The 15542-nt window shown below is 41.5% G+C and overlaps 1 protein-coding gene across 1 annotated transcript; it reads left to right on the forward strand.

Moving 5' to 3' along the window:
• Positions 1–675: 675 nt before the first annotated feature.
• Positions 676–15167, forward strand: htr3b (5-hydroxytryptamine (serotonin) receptor 3B). The gene is made up of 9 exons (XM_033651577.2): positions 676–709; positions 3377–3540; positions 3694–3738; positions 4120–4229; positions 6840–7009; positions 9143–9300; positions 10142–10352; positions 11888–12097; positions 14238–15167. The coding sequence occupies exons 1-9, from the start codon at positions 676–678 to the stop codon at positions 14501–14503; spliced, it is 1368 nt and encodes a 455-aa protein (XP_033507468.1). The 3' UTR covers positions 14504–15167.
• Positions 15168–15542: the final 375 nt, after the last annotated feature.

Consider the following 15542-nt stretch of genomic DNA (forward strand, 5'->3'; position numbering starts at 1 on the left):
GCATAGTGCTAAAGATACAGCACAAAGACTGACGGCTACTGCTGACTGTATCTGTCATCTGTAAGAAAGACTTAAGACTCTAGACTCTCACACTTTAAACATTTTTCATTTACTTTGATGTCTGTAAAATTCAGATTCAGGTCTCAGTTTTCTCCTTCAGGTACACAAGCTGTGTGACATTTACTTTTTCACAATACGTCCTGTACAGTGCTGCAGAATTGTTAGTTTCATTATATGGTCGAATTTCCCCCTTCAATGTTTTCTTAAATTACACTTAAGAAAATACCTTTGGCCATTCTGTGCAACACAGGAACAATTTATGATGTGTATCTGTTGCATGCTCTGTGTGGTGCTTACAGCTGGCTTAGAAACACCTGTACGATGACAGATACCTAAGTGTTCGTGCTCCTCTGTAATGAAGCAATACACCAGCACTAAACAAACCTCCGGGGAGCTTCCTCTCCAACGTCTTTCATTATGTATCACCTTACCCAGGCAGTGGAAAATCAATATCAGTGTTACCAAAATGTCTGCACTACCCTGTTCATTGTGCTTCCTCTACACTCAACGCTGCTGCTCCCGAAACTGTGGATATTTTTGCGTTAACAGAGCAGATGTTTTGATGCAACACCTGGATATCACCTGTCATCTGGAAGGTTGACTTTTTTTAGCCTGATGTCTCTCATCTGGTTGATGCTGCTGTTCTCAGGTAAGGTGTTCTTCCTGGCTAAAGATACGACCAGATAATTGCATTTCCTTAATAGAATGAACTACTTGTAAGTTAAAAATTCCCTGCAAAGATTTCTTCTTTGTAAAATGTAAAATCAAAACAGAGCCAGCTAGGTTTGTTTGCTCTTTGGAGTGTGACCGTTCCATGACTCATTGGTTATTTTATAGGTCAGCGTCTCCCCTCTCACAGATTCACTGTCAGTGGTGTCATGATCTTTTTTTCTAACCCTCCTGTCATATGTCATGTAACACACGCACAGGTACAGCAGCGCCCCCGGAAACCTTTCATAGGGGTGGCCAGATTGAGGTACCGGAAATTTGGGCACAGTACACCAAAACCGAAAGCATGACAGAATTTCTGGAACTCAACTGCTGTTGTAGTATACAGGCTTCTCATCTTACGATTAACGTCACTATTTATCTGATGTGCACAGACTAATACGGGTATAGTTAATATTTTGAGCTCCACAACAGTCTCATTTTAATGTGTGATGTATCTGTGTACATGTCAAGGCCTGGGTCTTCACCGTGGGGTCTGGGACACCTAGGGCAGTGGTTCCTAACTGGTGGGTCGCGGTCCAAAAGTGGGTCGCAGGTCCATTCTGAGTGGACCACAAGTGACTTGCAAATGTGTCAAGTTTGTAAAAAACACACTTTATTTTTAAGTACAGTGAATTTCCAGCACAGAGCTTTTATTTTGAAGTGCCGTTTCCTGCTGTAGAGTGAGTGACTAACAGACAGCTACTTAACAGAGACAGCAAACTAGCCAAACCACTGCACTAGAGGGTCCTCAGAGTTACTCCAGGGTGGCTGTCAAGTTATGGTTTTAAATTTTGTTTTGAGTTTTTAATTTTCTTTTTATTTTATTTTTTTAAGTAAAACAAGTCTGAATATATGCATTACAAGAATCCAACATATTTTTTAGCAAAGATAAATCTACCTAACAAATAAAAAAATCATAATAATAATAATTTAAAGTATGCAACATTAATGATAGGCTAACCAAACGTGACACAAATTTTCGCATCGCGTTACTTGCGCAAGTTTGAACGCTAGAATATTTTGTGTCAAGTCAGTCTTCCAGGTTCCCTCTTTGAATAATAAATACAGATTACTGCCATCTGCTGGTGTGGAGAGTTTTTTTTATTCCACACAGATGCAGAACCTACATCCTTGTGGCTGTCAGCTGTAGTCTCTACAGTGTGTTCATGTGCAACTTTCTGGCCGAGACACAGTGACGTGAGGTGACGCTACAGTCGGCTTTTATTCCAGCTAGTTCTCTGAAGTTGGTTTGGTGTGTCTGGGTTGTATCCCCTTGGGGGCGCCACTGGTACACTGCATGTAATAATGACGATACTGGTAAAGAAAAAGTAGAGTTACTGAATCACAGGTTATTAAAAAGCTCCGCAACCACTTATGTCAGGAAATACTTTCATATTACTGTGTAAATCACTTAAGTTCAGTCAGGAAAACTTCTGTCAAAGAAAGCGTTAATTCCATTTGCAGTATTATATTTGGCACAGTATTATATTGGGCGGTATGGCTCTGTTCTGCGGCCCCTCTGCCTTTCCTCGGGCTTACGCAGAAAGCCTCTTCCACGCGCCTACATGGAAAGCCATAAGGCGGAGAGAGCACACCTCTCCGCTCTTCCACACGCCTGCGTGGAAAGCCATACAGCAGAAAGAGCACACCTCTCTGCCCTTCCATGTGCAAATGGGGAAAGCCTGAGGCAATCCTCCCCGCCCTTCCATGCGCCTACATGGAAAGCCTAAGGCAGCAGCAAAGACCCACCAGGAACAGAACAGAGCAGCATCAAAGACAAACAGAAATGACACTTCAGATCCATGTGTGTGTGGCAAATGTATGTTGTATCTGTGGGGTATATGTCGGGTTGGCACTCAAGATGTATGGAAGCGTGAAGAAAATTTTCCTAATAGGACAAATAAACTAATCTATCTATACAGCATGAAAAGGAGGAGCTGGGGTGGAGGTGGGTTGCAAAGCAGCTTGCAGAGGAAGCAGCAACAGTAGGCAGGCCAGAGCAGTTTAAATAGAGCACCCTCGATGAGATTTGCCAATTGGCTGCATAGAAAGGAATCATGTGATCTATCAGCTGACTCCCTTTCATCAATCAGCTGCTTCATCAGTTGATTGGGCTGTTTGTGATCAGCTGATGTAGCTGGGATGTGAGCTGAACTTGACATCGTGTCCTGCCTGAACTAACGCGATCCTTAATAACTGGAAGGCTATAAAAAAGTGCCCACGCAGTGTGTTTTGCCTTAATCAGTACTGACTGATAGCAGTGTAAACTTAGTTTCTTTGAGGTCTCCTAGCGTAAAAATGTGATACACTCATCAACACACCCCACTTTCTACAAACAAGCACCATGTACAAATAAGTATCAACTGAAACTTTAAAGGTTTTTATTTATTTTTGATACAGGGTCCCTGAGGGTCTGGCCTCAACACTACATAAAAATGACAAAGCCTACTAAAGACCCTGATCATTTCAGTTTTGTGCTTAAATGGTAGATGCAGACAGTATCACCCAAAGAAATTTGTAATTAATCACATTACCACGAAATTGAAGCCTTTCGGGTCCCTGGAGGATCTGGAGCCCCAGTTGGTAATCTAGCTTTGCCTTTCAGCTCATGTGGCTGAATGTGTGCCCGAGAAACCGAAGAGATCAGCTCTGAACCAGCTGACAAGGACCCTCCTGAGGAAATACGACTGCGGAGTTCGTCCTGTTCACAACTGGACCAGTTCCACCATCATCTACATAGACCTCATCCTGCAGTCTGTCCTCGATGTGGTGTGTAAACTTTGAAAACACTCTGCTACAATCATGCTGCTGGTTTTTAATTTAATGGGTTAGAGATCTGATATCATCAACGTCCACACAGTATAATATAAGTTAACTTAAGTATTATTACAAAGTGTTATCAAGACTTTCTGCTTTTCACAGGATGGAAAGACCCAGAGCATAACTACCAGTATTTGGTACAGACAGGTAGGTGGGTCCTTTTTGATTCTCATTGTAAAGCTTCAGCAAAACACATATTTTTCTCCTCTATAAAATCCATATCTTTAAAATTAAAACACTTCCAAATATCTACCACCTCAGTGTCTGACTTCTGCTGTCAGCTTTACACAACTTGTGCAAAACACTGGGATTTCATTTTAAAGTTTCTTCACAATATGCTGCGAGCCTTGTAAATTTCACAGCAGCTCTCACTTCACAGCACGAGTGAATTACACAGTATTGATTGTAATACACTTCACAATCAATAACACTGGCAGTTGAGTTATGGTGAGGAGTTTTGGTTGAAGTGCTTTTGTAACTATCTGTTTTCCCATTTATTTTATTGCAAACTTCCTGCTCTATTTTCAGATCTGGACAGACGAGTTTTTGGTTTGGGACCCAGAGGAGTTTGATGGCATCAATGAGATCTCACTGTCATCTGATGCCATCTGGATACCCGATGTTATTGTCAGTGAATTGTAAGAAAGTACTGACATTTTAGTCTCAATGTACAGCATCTTTTAGTTTTGTTTTTCCTATTGTTCACTCAGCCATTGACCTCCATTGATTTTGGTTATCTATAAAGATCCACTTGCAGAGACCTTGTCTGAGTCCTAATGTCCACCATAAGCCCTAAGCACTGAATCCTTACATTAAAGCACCTAGGAGTAGATTTAAAAAATGTCCTACTTCGGCACTCCCCCAGTGAGAATCAAAATGACACCAGAACGTTCTCAATCAAGAGTATGCTAAAGTTCAAACTCTACATCACCCACTCAGCAAGGCTTTGGTAATTATACAACTGTGCATGTTATCCTTATCCTTACTGTAGTAACTATCAATAACGCAGGGTCCAATATCATTATTGGTGCATTAAAATATACTATATGTCAGATATATAAGATATGTACATAAAAGTAGGCCCGATACAAAACACCAACCTTAACTCTACCACCACTCAAACTAGTTTGATCAGCAACTAGATTTTGACTCAAAAGCCGCTTTCCCAACGCACAGAAACCCCAGCCACTAACATCTGGGGTCTGTATTTGATTGGAAAGGCTACAATCAGCAGTCACTCCTGGGACTAAGGACTCTGATGTAGTCACTGGTATTTAGCAGTTCCAGCTCCGCTCAGCTTTAGTTGGTATTGACAGGTGGCCCAGGCTCCCAGGAAATACGCCAGACTTCGAAGCCAATTTTTTGTGGTGGCCAAACAATGGAATTACAACTCCTGAGTCTGTCATATGATGCCATTAGGCCCGAAAAATACTTTTCCCATAGACATTACATTACATTGGGAGAGAGGTGTTTTTAAATCAGGGATACATTTCTTTAAGCGTTGGTTGTGAAGTCCAGCAGAGGTGCAAGATTAAATCATTTAATCCCCATTCAAGTTAGTGGTGCACTAACCTGAAGTAGCCCTCTCAGCCGGGGAAAGTCTCTAGTGCCCTTACGCTATGGACCTATTGATGCGGAAGCAGTGCTGATCATCTGGGTAATTTCAGAGATAGAGCTTTTTTGGTTTCATGCACCACTGAGCAACTGTCATAGGAATGAACAGGGTCCTGCCTCCAATGCTCTATCCAGGTCTCTTAACATACATCCAAGGCTTTGAAGTCAATATTAGCAGTGACCCAACAGTGGAATTACAACTTGTGTGGATGCGCTACTTTATGCCCCTTTTCTGGTGCAAAACAATGACTGGCTGTCACTAAATACCGTCTGTCTCCGTCCAGTGGATGAAAAAAGAGAACTGGATAGAGCGTTTGAGGTGGGGCGCAATTTGCTTTCAAAGTTGCTCAGTGGTGCATGACGCCAAAAAAGTTCATTGTTCCCATAGAGCAGGCACGCTAGAGACTGCCACAAGCAATGTGACTAACTTGTGGTTTAACCCTCCGCTAACTTGAATAGAGATAAAATTATTTATTCAGGTGGCTCCTCTAGACTTTGAAAATCTAAATGGATCCAACCCCTGTGAAAAGATTAATTTCACGGAGGTTGTGATCCACTGATTTACTGACATCTCTTTTCCACTGTAAGTCTATGGGATGGCATAGGCATCACTTGAGGGATCTGGAAGTTGTGATTCCACTGTTCAAAGCCCAGCACCCTTCCTGGAGGAGCCTGCTCCGTCCAAGCAGTGCTTGAACATTACTCAAAATTAGTCTGCACCAAGTTTGAAAGGGAGATTGGACAGGTAACAGATTTTAGGCAAAATTAACTGCCTTGACATTTTCGTCAGCCTCCATGCACTTTCTACAGTTTACAAACCTATTTTCCAGTGTGTCTGTGACATGGAGCATTACACACTAGGGAAGGGAAAAAAAGGCATATTTACTCAACTTGTGATGCTGGAAATAGGAAGATAGTCTGTTGCCTATTTTAGCAGGTTACCATGTTTAAAAAAACCTGCATATGCATGCTAATTTTGGTGGAAAAAGGGTCGAAGACTTAAGTTTCTCTTTCGAAAGGATTAAAATTCTAAAGATAATACTGGTAATTACCAAAGGGCTTCTGAGATAAGACTGTTCTCCTGGGTAGAGCGTGAACGCTGACTGGCGCGTCATAGCGTAAACAGCTGACCTGCTAGCTAGAGCTATCTTGCCGTGCTAGCGCACCCTCACATCTCTGAAAGCATTTGGAGCAAACATTTAATTGTTTACTGTGATTCAAGTCTCTAAAAGTTGCAAAATAACAAAGACTAACATACATTAAAAAAAACAACTACTACTACTTCTACAATATTAAGTAATGTTGTTGAAAACATGCAAAAACAAGTTTGGTCCCTTAACCTGGCTAAATATTGGAACTGGCTGATAATGGTAATGTAAGAAATGGTCTTATCCTTCTTCTTTTTCATATTCTCCTCTCTGCTTCTGTCCTACATTTTGTGATTGGTGTTACAACTGCTCGAAGGTGATAATTAAAGTCGTTAACTGTAATCGAAAGTAAAGTTGAATTTGAGACACCACTTGTGATAAATGTGATCATTAATATAAGTTGGACCACCAAATGACCACTACAGCTCCTCAAGTCTCATATTCTACCCTGTTTTCCACCTTTCCTCTCCTCTCGCTCATTGTCAGTGTGGACGAGGGGAAGTCCTTGCCAATCCCCTATGTGTACGTCAACTCCTCTGGTTCAGTGAAGAACTACCGGCCCATGCAGGTGGTACTGGCCTGCAGCCTGGAGATGTACGCCTTTCCATTTGACAAGCAGAACTGCAGCCTTACCTTCCGCAGCTGGCTTCACTCAGGTATGTTTCCCGGTGTGTCTGTAAGCTCAGTAAATTCAGGTAAATGCAGGGTAGAATTTTGTGGGACCCATGAGGAATATGATTTGAGTACAGCCACCTAATCTTAGAAGCTTATGGGAGCTTGACAAAACACTGGGAACTCAGGGTCAACTTTGTAGCCTTTCTAGAGCTTTCAACAGTCAATGGAGTTTGCTCAGTTTTACAACCAAGGGACCACCAGGAGCATCCTAGTTAAACACCCTTATGTGTCTATGAACATATAGCCAGAGCTTCCAAGTAAGGGTTGCAGCGATATACCGGTTTTAAGGTATACCATGATATAAAAGTTATCGGTTATCTTACCGTGTACATTTGCTTATCTATGATATTAGGGGAAAAAATGGATGGAGAATCTCCCCTATGTTACAGTTATTTTCAAAGGGTAGACTTTTTACACAGACTTCCACTAACATGGACGATGGACGATCCGGCATTAACATAAAACAGTACAGGTGGCAAATTATTCCTCTCCATAGGTAGGCCAATGAAACTATACCACAGAGCCGTCAGACAGCAGTCCCCCTCCCCGCGGTAATGCTCAAGTAGACTGGATTTTTAAAACAGCCCGGTTGGAATTTGGAGAGATGTCCTCTCCCAAAACCAGCACGGTTTGGCGGTACTTTGATCAAGAAAATGAAAACAAGGTAGCATGTAGGCTGTGTCAGAAAAAACTGGCATATGACTCGACTGGAGCAATGTCAACCCACAATCATCTCTACAGTAGCACACGCAGGAATAAGGTGAATACAAGAGACTGAATGAACACTAGGAACAGACAACACCATCAGACTGTGAACATCAGACCAAAGGCTGGGAAGGGGTCAAAAGTCATCAACCAGGGCCAGAGAAAAATCAAGAGGGCCATTCACATCTGACACCAGAGACCATCTTTGAACGGAGACAGGGGTTACGATTTTCACTATAGATTATTCTGCCAATTACTTTCCCAATTAGGCAACTAATTATTTTGTCTATAAAATGTCAGTCACAATTTTCTAAAGCCCAAGGTGACTCCTTCAAATGATTTTTTTTTTTTTTTTTTTTTTTTTACTGACTAACACACCTAAACTCAAAAATATGATCAAGTTAGAAAAAGGGAATCAGCAAATCTTAAAAATTTAGAGGCTGGTTCTAGATAATGTTTAATATTTTTGCTTAAGGAAGTATTTCTGTGCTGGAAACATGGTCTTTTGACAAAACTGGGCAGGCTCTGCAGTGCAAATACTTTTGAAACTGGTGCTTAATGACTGGAAAAAAAAAAGAGGAAAAGGGCTGTGGCATTAGCTTTTGCTCAAACGGTAAAAAGACTGCAACTACCAGAATGCACCGGACCAATAAACACCCCAACTGGTAGGTGACATAATGAAAGCAAGGCTATTAAATAAAGGCTGGGACACAGTGTAATATGGCGTCATATCACTGGGATGCAACACGTGTAAAATCTGGTGCGAATGGTTAGCGTACTATCAAAGAACATGGGTATGATTGATTTGTTTCAATGTGGCGTCTGCAATCGATCTCATGTTGGAATATATTTCATTAAAAAATAAAGACGTGTGAGAATTACAACTCTGAAATCACTGAAAAGATCCTTAATAAAAGACCATAAACAAATGCTTTCCATTTAAAAACATTCTATTGTATGACAAATGTGCAATGTAACTGGAGCTGCGATGTTGGAGGGTTACAGCAGACAGCACAAGAATAAAGGGATGGTATCCTCTCAGGTGCTCTTTGAGTATGTTCTTCTGGGCACACCCAACTGGATGGCGGCTAAAACAACTGAATCATCTCCATAATAAATGAGCAAAGTTCCAGTGATTGAGATTATTTTGTCCCACATACTTCATCAGTAGCCAACTACTCAGCTAAGGCGGCTGCAGCCTGGTAGACATACAACTTCCAATTCACCTTGTTTGCATGTTTAGACAGTGGTAGGAAAGTGTAAAAACTACCTGGATAAAATCCAAGCAAACACAATCTCTTTGTGTTTACTGGGAGGAAAAAATGATGAACATGATCAAAAAGGAAAAGCAGATAATTACTGCTTTCCTTTCTAACCTTCATCATCATCTCTCTCTCTCTCTGTTGCAGTGAAGGAAATTGACCTGGCGCTGTGGAGGAGTGCCGAGGCCATTGCTAATGATAAGAGGGAGTTCATGAACGACGGAGAGTGGGAACTGTTGTCCATTCCTTCCAGTTACTGGCAAATCCACCAAGACAACACTGACTATGCTCACATCCAGTTCAACGTATGTGCCTTATTGTCTCGGTCATGTACATGTATCACATTAACACAGAGGGAGTGATTGAAGGCCAAGGTAGAGAGTATAAATGTTGTACTGCAGGTTATTTTTCTGTAATATTACTGATGTCTAACGGTGCAGTACTGTGAAACAGCTCTGTTACAAGTGAGCCAGTCACTGCACTGTGATGACTGTGATTGCTTATCGATGGTGAGCTTTAAACTGTAGCCCCTTTGTGGGTTAGCCCCCCTCCGCACTGCGCGCTGGAATTGTAAAGTGTAAAGCAATTGGCCGCGACCTTCATGGATCGGGCTAGTGAGCTAATGCCAAATGATGAGCCGAGGCTGTTTCTGGCAAGTAAAGAGACAGATAGAGAGGGAGGCTGATAGACAGGGGAGGGTGAGCAACCATAATGAGACTGTCTCAGTGGCTGCCTGATCAATGGACTTCTTGTTAGTGGTGAGGAAAATGGCCCCATAGCCCATTGCAGGTGGAGAGCAGGGAGGGCTGCTATTTATTCAGCTCAAAGAGCGAAAGGCTTTCTGATAATGGAGCATTTCATGGCTCACTGGGATATTGTTACACTGTGGCAGATTATTTGCTGAAGGTAGGTATGTCTTATGAAAAGGGTCTCTGACGCAGAATGCCTCTGTTCATCTTCAGCTCTGAGAAAAAATGTTGATTCTAACAAAACTTCAGTATGAAGCAAAGGTGGCAGCTACGTCAACACCTGGATGAATAAAAGCAAAACAGCCAGACGCCACTGAAGGGAACATGTGGCTGAATAAATGATATTATTTCTGAGTGTCCATCAGATCTCAGCTCTCTGTCCTCATCTTTCTTGCAGGTGTTGATCCGCCGGCGCCCCCTGCTGTATGTGGTGGGACTCCTCATCCCCAGCATCTTTCTCATGCTGGTAGATGTGATCAGCTTCTACCTGCCTCTGAACAGCGGCACACGTATTGCCTTTAAGATCAGCATCCTGCTGGGTTACACTGTCTTTAGAGTCAACCTGACAGATGATCTGCCCGCCACTGCAGTAAGGACTCCACTCATAGGTGGGACATGTCAACATTTCTGTTAGTTATCAAGATATACGTATTTAAGCAGAGTTGTTGATTTTTCTATGAAATTACATTACTCTATTTTTTATGTAGGCTTCTAAATAGTTGCAACAGCATCTTTTTGATTTACGCAAATAACTGAGAAGATAAAAACAAGGTCAAGCACTGGAAAAGAGACAACTGATTGCTCTGTATAATCAAATCAAAACCTTGTGTAGGGTGCTCATGGACAACAGGAAACAACAGGGTACACAGGAAGGCCCTCCAACAGTATAGAAATGTTGTTATAGTAACATAAAAAGTGCCAGCAGATGGCAGGAGCTACATTTGAAGAACCGTATACAAACAAACAAGTCACTGAATGCTCCACAACAAGTTCCTGCAAATGTTTCACAATAAAAGTATTTTTAAAAAATAAAGGGATTCTCTCAACCCAAGTTATAACGGGCTTTTAATTTGAAACAGATACAGGAAGTGTTGAGTTTGAAATGATGGCGCGAAGCATTAACTTTATCAAGGCAAACGGGAGTGGATAAAAAGTAAAAATATAAAAATACAGAGGGAATAATGAATAATGGCCCGTTTCTAATGTAGTCTGTTTCAAATGAAGCTGGTAGCCTCTGCAGTTGTGGTGAGTAAAAGCCACTATTTTTTAATTCTCTTACTTTATGTCCGTCTCCATTATAAAGAAATAACATTGTTTGCTAGCTTGATGCTAATGGCAGTACTCAGCGGGTTGATCAAGTGCCTGCTGTTTCTTTTTTACTCTGTGTGGTAACGTTCCTACAGGAAATATCTAAAAGGCTGGGCTGTTGTTGCCGTACAGTTGTTTATGGCAGCTTATCGCTCTGTGTTCCTATTGGTCAAAGTGACGGCTGTGACGGGAGCAGTCGAGAACGACAAAAAGAAAATCAAACATGCTAGACTTTCTGTTGGAATGTCGTGAGGTGTCCCAGATGTGGTGTAGTGACAGGTTGTTGGAGGTCCTGCTCTCTCTATCTCAAGGGGTATTCAAGGGGTTTTTCACATGTCCACTGGGTGGGCAGCATGCCTTTAGGTTGAAGAAACATAATCCAATAAAAAGATTTATTATGTGAAACTATAAAAATCTATTTTTAATGCTGTTATTCACATATGTTATTCTAACACTGTTCAATGCAACGCAAAAGCATTGAACCTTGCTGCTGATTCCTGAGCCTCTCCCTTCTTTCGGCTCCTGACACTTTTTTAACTGTATATTTTTTTCAATAAACTTTTTTTCTACAAAAATACAGTCAGAATTTTGTTTTTGTTACAATAACTGCAAGTTACATTCTAACAACTTAAATCAATTGATTTAAAACCAATACAGTCAGTGCAGTCATCTCTGCACAAAAACATCCACAGATGTAAAACTCTAGAGGGCCATAAGAGGAAGATCAGGTTTGATCTGGAATATAATGCTTTACTCTGGTTATTAGGTTAATCTAGAGATTGTGCAAGAAGCCAGGGTTGGGAGCTTTTCTGATTTCTCTCCCCTCTCCATCCAGGTGTGTTCTTTGCGGTGTGCATGGCCCTGTTGATGCTCAGCCTGATCAAGTCTATTCTGGTGGTGAAGCTGCTCCACCACAGTGAGAAGGAGGTCAGGCAAATGTCAGTGTCTGCCTGCCTGCTGGACAAGTACGGCTCAGCTGGTCACGGCTTCACAGAGAGCGCTTTAACCTCCATTAAGACCCTCGATCACATCAACCCGTCTGGAGGTAAGCTACGAGCTCAAAGACTGAGATTTTCCAAAAGTCCTGCTGACAGGCGATACTGTGGTGTGTTCTTGCTTTATGCTTCACCAAATCAGAAAGGTCAGTTTGCAATAAACAGGTGTTCAATGGAGTCAAGGGTGAAAGAATGCTTGGATAAAAGGAAGCCAAAGCACTTCTGCGGGAAAGTTTAAACCCTAACAATTTAAAACAATTCAGATGTTACTGAACTTCTGGTATTGTTGGTGACACAAAGGCTTTTGAGTAGGATTTTGGAGGATTTACTAGCAGAAATGGAATATGAGTGTTTTCTTTAGTGTATAATCACCTGAAAATAAGACTTGTGCGTTTTTGTAACTTCAGAAAGTGTTGTTTATAATTACACAGGGAGTGGGCCCTCATCCATGGAGTCAACCATGTTGCACCGCCATGTTTCTATAGTAAACCTAATGCTAACTCCAGATTGAGCTATTCACATCAGCCACCATGGTTAGCAGCCCCTCTGCGATGAGCAGTGTCAGAGAAGCACTGACTTTTTAACATTAAACCTTAGAATGAGCCGTTTATATCTACAAATGGAGTGAGTCCTCTTCAGTGTTGGGCGCTAACGCGTAACTAGTAGTACATTAATAATATTCCTTTTTCCAGTGATGAGTAGTGTAACTAATCACTAATATTGTACAATTACAGTAATAATATTACAGTTAATCTAAAACCAAACAACTCGTTACAACATTACTTTTGTTGCTTGTAATCGTCCTGCTGTGCATTTGCATCACTAAACAGCGAGCTAGTTGGAAACACCGACCTTAGCGGCTGGAAATATTCCCATCAATTTGATTTTGTCAACAGGAAAGATGACAAGAACACTGCTGCTGCAGGTAGTCCCCCAGGTAAAAAAAAATAAAGCTATCTAGCCCTAGCTACACTTACCAGTGATTACCTTGACATTCACACAGAGGCACACATCTGAATTTTGGGGAGATACCCAATTACCAATATAAGAGTCGTGTCACAAATTACTGTTGGCAGGGAGTAATAGGTAAAGTAATATTACTACTTTTGAAAAAGTAATGAGTAATTTGTTACGTTTTTAGAGTAACAAGCCCAACACTGGTCACCAGAGTCGGCCATGTTGTCATGGTGCTTCTCTGAGTCAAGAAAGGATCCTAAAAGGGCTGAATTTCATGAAGGCTACGTCACTGAATCCAGCCAAAGGACCGTTCCAATGTCAAGGATCCTTCAAATTCTCAAGGATGCATGTGTGTATCCTCAGCGGGCAACAAGCAACCACAATTTTTTGCGCTCGATTTGCCAGAATTAAAGGCAGGTCCTCTTCAGTGATGCACACCTGGGCACTCGCTAACCTGTTCCAATGTGTTCCAATGCTAGGAAGGAGTCTTGCCTTTGTAGCACCGGACTTGGAAGGACTCATCCTACTAAGGAAGCATCCTCGACACACACACTTAGCACGTGACAAGGGAGAAGTTTCAGTTCTGCAAACTCACTGTGAGTTGCCACTAAATCCTACGCAACGGACCTTTAAGTTATCAGAGGAAAAAAGGTGACCACGCATCAGCAGGGGCTCGGCTAGCGGTTTGTCTGCGACAAGCCGAACAGCGTCAGAGACACACTGATGTCTAACGTGAAACTGCTTTACTCTGTGTTTTTAATCACTTGGTCCATTTGTTTTGGAGAGGAAGAGAACCGTCTAAACAATGAACACTGAAGGAATTCTGACCGGGAGAAGTTTCAGCTCGTTGCAATCTGCAATCCTCACCACTAGAGGCCACTAAATCCCATGAATCTTAAACACCGGACCTTTAAGGCTTAGATGTTCTTATATTTCAGTTTGTGAAAACTGTTTTCCTCCAGTTTATCTCTGTAAAATCCCATCTGAAAGCTTCTGATTAATGATGAAAGAGTTGGAAAAGCTGTTCTCTGGCCAGCTGAGATGAAACAGTCTGTACCAAAGTGTTTGGAAACTGAGCATTTTTGAAAGTATCACAATACTGATGCCAGAAATATGACTAAATTGTCCCAGCCATGATGATCAGTTTGTATTATTTACATTTATGTAGAGAAACTGCATGCATCTATACTAACTGTTCACAGTTTAAACCAGATTCCCTGATCTTCCTCATAGATTATGAGCTTGAGCCATCACTGGAGGAGGACCTGCTGTCCCTGAATGAGATCCAGGATGCTCCATCTGGGCTGGAGTGGCTTCTCCAGGAGCTGGTTTCTCTCCGCCTGGCTTTATCCCAGGAGGACAGTGAGTCTTCGGCTCAGGCGGAATGGCTGGCCCTCTGCTCCAAGCTCGACTGCTTCTTGTTTCGCTTCTACCTGCTGGTTCTGGCCTCATATGCCGGTACGCTGCTGATGCTCTGGACCAGCTGGAGCTTCGCCTGACCACACATTCAGACACTTTTTTTAATACTCTTACTGAAAGCATTTCTTTCTAATGGTGTTTCCAATAGCTACAGCGATTCAGGATGCAGTACTGAAGTCTGCTGGAGAAGTCTAAATATGTTGCAATGTAAAAGGACGAATACAAATTTGTTGCTTCAGACAGAACAATGTGTGTTTAAATATTAAATTGTCTTTTTAATTTCCCTTCTACAAAAGTAAAATAGAAGCAGGAAACACTATATATTGTGTGCCAGTTATCACAACTTGCCTCCTATTTTTGGAGTTATTGCCATTGTTTTTATCGGTTGATTACTTTGCACTCATCAAAGTAAATGCTCACAAGCATCAGAAGGTCAGACAGGTTTTTCACAAACTAAGTTTATCCAGATTATTTAATGATGTTCAGACAGAGCGCTCAGGTTGCATCATATGTTTTACTATCATTCCATCATATTCATAAAAGTGCTTTAGGTGGCCTTTATAAACTGTGTCTAATACTCTTCTTATTCTCTAATGCTGCTGATGCTGTGCAGCTCCCTCCTTGTATCATTAAAGCTTTGAATTATCTTGCTGAGCTCATGTTCATGTATGTTTCTGTATCTGATGTGGTACCCTAAGTGTTTGGGGATTCTCTCTCTCAGCAGAATCATTGTCGCTGCTCAGATTAATTGAGAGATCCTTCACACAGCAGAAATCTAACTGTGTAACCATTTGCAATAAATGATAAATTCTTTGATGTTAACGCCTCTCATTCAATTCACTTTATTTGGAGGTAAAACCTTGAGTGTACCTGAAATATCTGTAGTAATCCCTCACTGCACAGGAATGCTGTACATGCACAACTATGACAGGTACGGTAGGTCAAAGTTGAAGCAGGAAATCCATCTGTAAACTATGACTAATGTGTACAGTGGACATTTTGGATAATAATTCTATTGTTTGCTTTAGTTTTCTCTTCCAAGTAAGTTTGGCCAACCAAATGCAAACCACAGATATGTTATATTTGTACATTATTTTGTAGCAGATACGTTATATTGTA

The sequence above is a fragment of the Epinephelus lanceolatus genome, chromosome 11 (genome assembly GCF_041903045.1).
Source record: "Epinephelus lanceolatus isolate andai-2023 chromosome 11, ASM4190304v1, whole genome shotgun sequence".
In the NCBI taxonomy this organism is placed as follows: domain Eukaryota; kingdom Metazoa; phylum Chordata; class Actinopteri; order Perciformes; family Serranidae; genus Epinephelus; species Epinephelus lanceolatus.

Coding starts and splice junctions, on each gene's coding strand:
- htr3b (XM_033651577.2), top strand. CDS start 676: ATGTCTCTCATCTGGTTGATGCTGCTGTTCTCAG. Junction 710..3,376: donor GTTGATGCTGCTGTTCTCAG/GTAAGGTGTTCT, acceptor TTTGCCTTTCAG/CTCATGTGGCTGAATGTGTG. Junction 3,739..4,119: donor CCAGTATTTGGTACAGACAG/GTAGGTGGGTCC, acceptor CTCTATTTTCAG/ATCTGGACAGACGAGTTTTT.